The 7,122-nt window shown below is 42.5% G+C and overlaps 1 protein-coding gene across 1 annotated transcript; it reads left to right on the plus strand.

Annotated features, from left to right (window-relative positions):
• Window positions 1–3,343: 3,343 nt before the first annotated feature.
• Window positions 3,344–6,823, plus strand: LOC135828857 (uncharacterized). The gene has a single exon (XM_065341321.1). It carries the CDS (start codon window positions 3,344–3,346, stop codon window positions 6,821–6,823), a length of 3,480 nt encoding a protein of 1,159 aa, XP_065197393.1.
• The last annotated feature ends 299 nt before the right edge of the window (window positions 6,824–7,122 follow it).

The following is a 7,122-nucleotide window of genomic DNA, read 5'->3' on the forward strand; positions in this document are numbered from 1 at the left end:
CAATAATTTTTTGTGCGACTGTTGATGCAAAAGTGACTGAAGGCCTGAGCGCAGTTTTTGAATTTTATTGCAAGATGCACGGTGAAATCACGTGCCTTGTGACGCAAGAATGCCAAGTCGCGTGGCCCACGGCTCACGAGATTTCAGAGACACCTTTGTCAAGTGCGCTTGTTACTCGCCTTGAACGCCCGTTGGTCTGGAAGTGATCACACTTGTGTTGTTACTGCGCTCAAGAACACGCTGACCGTGTTGTAGGCCTACGAACCGGGACTTTCCCTGACCATGTAGGTCGAAGACCAGTGAAATGATGATGACATGACATTCTTTATGACGTACGAAATCTCTCATGCAGTTCACGCGACAAGTGCGTGCAGCCAGTGCTGCTCGCGTGCCAGTCAACACAAAGGGACCGAGCTAGCCGCTTTTGTCGAGCATCGACATGAAAACAAGGGACTTTTACTGTTGGACTATGTTCGGGATTGCAGGAGGTAAGTTTGAAAGACGAATAACTCTCCATGCTGTACGGGGCATATTTCAACGGCTTGCTGCCATTGCAACACTCCTAGGACAGTTTGTGGGGGTTCTCAGCAGTTCAAGCAGGAAATGAAGCTCATTCTTACCTCTGCCATCATCAGATCATGGTCTGGTCCGAGTAGCGTTCCAGGCACATTCGCGATCGATGGCCGCGTATCGTGATGCAGGAAGCGTCATCCTACGTCACAGAGCACGCGATCTCACCGTGCATCTGGCAATAAAAAAAAAAAAACTGCGCCCAGGCCTTCAGTCACTTTTGCATCAACAGTCGCACAAAAAATTATTGGTGGCACAAGGAGAAGCTTGTCGTTTGGAGTGACAAGTGATCCTCCCTTGGATCACCACAATCAGGAGTATCAGGTTCAGAGTGGAAGTCATCATAGGAGAAATAGTCACTTGGAAAAGACGCAGCCATCGTTGTAGGTAATTGATTTCACAAATTCTATCAAACTTGTTGGATCTTACCATAAAACGTGTACAGTTTAGATAAAAATAATTGGTGATATGTGTGGAAAGAAAAAAAGATAGATAGACAAACATGAAAATGTACCACATAATCTGCCGTGGGACAGTTGGGTTTGGATACTCTCTTTCCAACATTCCACAGTTCCGTGACAATATTCTGGGGGTGAGTTTGGAACTCACGAAAGATGATCAGGAGCATGACACGATCAACATCCACATATATACCAATAATCCATTTTTATGTCATTGACAAAAGCAGAGCTTGACAAGATGGATAATGGAAATTTCAGACTTGTTTATGATGAAAAGATTGATGAGAGCATGGAAGATCACTGTGAAAATATGGGATTGTTGGTACATCTTTGTATCCATGAGAAATAAAAAAGTAGATAGATAGATAAAGATGAATGTTCATTGCCTATCGTGTAAGAAAAAGCAACAGATGAGGGGAATACAAGGAGAAGTCACATCAACTGGTCAACCATATGTCAAGGGTAAATGCTCAGTATGTGGTCGATCATGTTCACAATTTATCAAGAAATCGGAAATCAGAGAAGGTGGATTCCTTTTCGGTTTGTTCAAGATGATAGGTTTAGGAGTAAAAAAAAGATAGATACGAAATGGACGGACGATCTGGCTGATGAGTTACACAAGCCCAAGCGTGTGAATTTCACAAGGAGACTAGTGACTGTGAGTGAGATTGATGAAATCTGGTCTGCCGATCTCGTGGACATGACAGCTTTTCGTAAATACAATGATGAAATCAAATTTCTGCTTACTGTCATTGATCTGTTCAGCCGATATGCTTGGGTTGTCCCGCTCGAATCCAAGAAAGGTGTTGACATCCAATCAGCATTTCGATCCATCGTGAAAACTAGCAGCAGGAAACCACGTAAGCTGTGGGTTGATCAGGGTACCGAATTCTATAATCGAACGTTCAAACACTGGCTTGATGAGAATCGGATCACGATGTACAGCACTCACAACGAAGGAAAGGCTGTTGTAGTTGAGCGTTTCAACCGAACTCTGAAAACCAGGATGTGGAAATACTTCAGTACTAACTCCACCAGCAGGTACATCGATGTCCTTCCACATTTGGTAGAGAAGTACAACACGACAAAACACAGAGGTGTTCGGATGACACCAACTGAGGCATCACGGGAGAAGAACGCCGATCGAATCCGTGACTCACTGGGTGAGAAATCTCCACTATCCAGGTCCACTAAATTCCAGATAGATGACCACGTCCGACTGGTGAAGCAGAAACGACATTTCGAGAAAGGATACACTCCGAACTGGACCGAGGAGGTATTCCGGATCACCGATATTCTCCCGACCAGACCCACTACGTACTCTGTCAAGGACCTCGATGGTGAATCCGTTGACGGGTCGTTCTATGAACAAGAGCTCCAGAAAACTACTCAAGAAATCTACCGGATCGAGAAAGTGCTCCGAAAGGACAACAAGAAGAAACAAGCCCTTGTGAGGTGGAAAGGCTACTCGGCAAGATTCGACAGCTGGGTCCCGTTTGATCAACTCAGCTGGTTGTGAAAAAGCTCCGACTCGGAAACTGAAAAATATGTGAGCTCTGAAAAAGCTCCGACTCCGAAACTGAAAAATTATTATGTGAGCTCTGAAAAAGTCCCGACTCGGAAACTGAAAAATATGTGAGCTCTGAAAAAGCTCCGACTCGGAAACTGAAAAATTATTATGTGAGCTCTGAAAAAGTCCCGACTCGGAAACTGAAAAATATGTGAGCTCTGAAAAAGCTCCGACTCCGAAACTGAAAAATTATTATGTGAGCTCTGAAAAAGTCCCGACTCGGAAACTGAAAAATATGTGAGCTCTGAAAAAGTCCCGACTCGGAAACTGAAAAATATGTGAGCTCTGAAAAAGCTCAGACTCGGAAACTGAAAAACTCCGAGAAAGGTCAAATCTCACAGTGACGTCAGCTGATGATGACTGTGTCTCCAATCACAAGATCGTGGGTTCGAATCTAGGTTTGGACACCCCGTTCTTTTTTTCTTTCTTTCTAGGATGTAGATTAATGTACATTAGAGGGTAGTGATTATACAGTAATGCTATCACTGATCGAAAAAATCCTTGTGTAGTGTAAAGATGGAATTTGACCTGAGCAAACTCACTATCACCTATGATGGGAAGAAACTCAAGACTGAGAAACAACTCCAGTGGATTCACAAAAAATTAGAGCAAAGAAAGAATCGGGAACTTCTCAAGAAACGGATTCGGAAGAATCGGGAGAATCGGAAGAGGAAACCGATTGTCACACCACCGTTCACAGTCTCAAAGTCAGTACCCAAAGGGATTCTGAAATCGTTCATCTATGAACCGAAAGAGAATCATCCAGATCTGTATATTCTTTGATAGTATCAACATCCCACTGAGAACATTGATACAGAAAGAACTGGAAAATCTCAAGGGTGTGAAAGTCAGTCTGACATTACAAGTAGAAATGGAGAAAGGAGATGACATAACAACCACAGACACACCATACTTCAGGAGTGGACCAATGACAGTCACAACATCTCATGAGATTGATAACGGTATTCAAACGGCACACACACAAATTCATACAAATATCGATAAGTGGATACAGAATGGATCAAACTGGCACATCAATCACATCACCAGATTTAATGTTGATGTAGCAGCATATCAGCCAATGAGAGGTAAATCCTACATTGATTTACCGAACGAGCTCAAGAAAAAGAAGGCAATCATCAATGTCAAGAATAAGGATGATAAATGTCTGATGTGGGCACTGCTCTCAGCTCTGTATCCAGCAAAGAAAAATAGTGACAGGGTAACTCAGTATACAGACTATAGCAACAAACTTGATCTGTTCGGAATCGATTTTCCAACACCACTGAGTCAGATTTCCAAAGTCGAGAAGCAAAACAACCTAGCTATCAATGTCTTTGGGTATGAGGATAACGTGATCTATCCACTACTGCTGACAAAGAAAAGAGGTGAGGAAGTGATCAATCTTCTACTATACCAAAAAGAAGATCAGAATCACTACTGTTGGATCAAAGATTTCAGCAGATTGTGCTACGATCAGTCAAAGCATAAAGCCAGGAAATTCTTCTGTACAAGATGTCTCCAACCACACAACACAGAGAAATCCCTGAGCAATCATCAGGAGTATTGTGATAATGTCACTGGATTATCAGCACACATGGTACTACCAGAACCAGACGAAGATGGAAATCCACCAACACTGAAGTTCATTAATCATCACAAAATGCTACAATGTTCCTATGTCATCTATGCTGACACTGAGGCACTGATCAAGAAAATTGAGGGAGTGAAAAGCCAACAAACCAGCCGGGATTCACAACATGTTCCTTGTGGTTTTGGTTATGTCGTGGTACGTTCTGACGGAGTGATGACAAGTCAGTGTTTCTACCGGGGTGCTGATGCCATGGATGTATTCTTTGATAAACTCAAAGATGAGGAGAAGAAAATCCAATCAGCACTCAATAATCCAGCACCGATGGATCTCACTAAGGAACAAGAAGAATTGTTCAGAGAGACAGAAGACTGTTGGATTTGTAAAAAGAAACTTGGTGAGGACAGAGTCCGTGATCACGACCACATCACTGGTGATTTCCGCGGTGCCGCACACAATGACTGTAACATCAAACTCAGAATTTATCCATACAAGCAGCACATCCCTGTGGTTTTTCACAACCTGAAAGGCTATGACAGTCATCATCTCATCGGAGCAATCGGAAAGACAGATGTTGAGACCGTCACATACACGGATAAGGACGGTGTGTGTAAGAGTAAAACTGTGGGTGAGATATCAGTCATTCCCAACAACATGGAGAAATTCATCTCATTCACATGGAGACAGTTCCGGTTCATCGACAGCTGCGAGTTTCTCAATGCGTCACTCGATAGACTTGTGAAAACGACACCAGATGAGTCATTCACTCACACCAAGACGTTGCCAAACCATCAGCTGTTGATGAGGAAAGGAGTATACCCCTATGAGTACATGAACAGCTTCTCCAGGTTCGATGAGACTCAGCTACCAGCACAGAGTAAGTTCTATTCTTCACTGTCTGATGAGGGGGTGAGTGACGATGACTACAAACATGCTGAGACAATGTGGATGAAATTCGACTGTCAGACTCTTGGTGATTATCACGACTTGTATCTCAAGACCGACGTGTTTCTCTTGGCTGACATCTTTGAAAATTTCAGAGTAGAAGCTGTCAGAACGTATCAGCTGGATCTAGCAAATTACTACACTCTGTCTGGATTTGCCTGGGATGCTCTGTTGATGTACTCAGGTGTGTCCTTGGAATTACTAACAGACTATGATCAGCACTTGTTTGTAGAATCAGGAATGAGAGGCGGTGTGTCGATGGTCTCACAACGATATGCTGCTGCTAATAATCACTATCAGGAGAAATTTGATGCTGATCAGCCATCGTCATTTATCCAGTATCTCGATGCCAACAATCTCTATGGTTGGGCAATGTCACAACATCTCCCAGTGTCTGATTTTCGGTGGGAGAAACCATCAGAGAAACTCCTGAACAAGATACTGAATACTCAAGATGATTCCTCACCGGGGTATATCGTCGAGTGTGATCTGGAATATCCACACGAACTTCATGAGAAGCACAACGATTATCCAGTTGCTCCGGAACGTCTTTCCGTCAATGAGGACATGCTATCTCCATACCAGCAGGAGCTTGTTGATAAGCTCAATTCTTCCGGAGTAGATGCTCTCAAACTTGTACCAAACTTGAGGGACAAGACAAAGTACGTTCTCCATTACCGAAACTTGAAACTCTACACTCAGCTCGGACTACGTTGTGTCAAAATTCATCGTGCTCTGAAATTTACTCAGACACCGTGGATGAGAAACTACATCGAGAAGAATACAGACCTCCGGAAGAAGGCAAAGGATGATTTCTCTAAGGACTTCTATAAACTGATGAACAATGCGGTGTTTGGGAAAACTATGGAGAACGTTCGGAGGAGAGTCAACATAAAATTGTTGAGAAGTCGTGAGGAGAAAAAAATCAAACAGCTTGTTGCCAAACCAACGTACAACCGCCATGTGATCTTCAACGATGACCTGGTCGGGGTACAAAGTAACAGGACAAAGGTCGTCCTCAACAAGCCCATATATGTTGGGATGTCGATTTTGGATCTCTCAAAGACACTCATGTATGACTTTTACTACAATCACCTGAAAGTGATGTATGGCTCTGATGTGAGACTCTTGTACACCGATACAGACAGCTTGGTTCTTCATTTCTTTACTGATGATCTGTTTGATGACATGAGTGAGTTTCTTGAGAAGTATGATACAAGCAATTATGATCAATCACATCCGTTATATTCCGAGAAAAACAAGAAAGTTGTTGGTCTGTTCAAAGATGAACTCGGTGGGAAACTGATCACTGAGTTTGTAGGACTTCGTTCCAAGATGTACAGTTACTCTGGTGAGGAAAGTGGAAAAAGAGCAAAGGGGGTGAAAAAAGCAGTGCTCAAGAAAACTATCACACATGATGATTTCCGAAATTGTCTCTTGGATCAATCCGTGTTCCATCGAGAAATGACAACACTCCGGAGTCATAGTCACGTTATTTTCGGAGAAACGGTTAATAAGATAGCCTTATCACCATTGGACACAAAACGATACATCATAGAAGATGGATGTAGCACGGTAGCGTTCGGACACCATGAAATACCAAGATATCTGGCTGAGGAGGGGTTTGATAGTAGCATTTCATTCATGAGTTATGCTCCGGATATGATGAAGCAGTTCGTCCAGTGATCATGAGAAAGAAAAAAAGGAAAAAAAAGGAAAAAGAAAGAAAGACATTTTTTTACTTTTTCTTACACATTCGATTTTCTATAATCCTCCCATATAGCATCAAGTCTTTGTTGTGACGTTTTACACTTTGGAATGAATGGTTTGATCTTGATCACATCATCTTCATCATCAATGAGTTTCGAAAGTAAGTTAGGAATGGATTTTTTCTTTGACTTTTTGACTTTTTTCTCTTTATTTGCTACTACCTTGATCCGCTGAATTTCATCAACAAGATTGTTGAATGGGGTTTTGCTAAGATA

Source organism: Sycon ciliatum, chromosome 1 (assembly GCF_964019385.1).
Source record: "Sycon ciliatum chromosome 1, ocSycCili1.1, whole genome shotgun sequence".
NCBI lineage: Eukaryota > Metazoa > Porifera > Calcarea > Leucosolenida > Sycettidae > Sycon > Sycon ciliatum.

Excerpts from the sequence above, each read along its gene's own strand:
- LOC135828857 (XM_065341321.1), top strand. The coding sequence starts at position 3,344 with ATGAACCGAAAGAGAATCATCCAGATCTGTATATTCTTTGATAGTATC.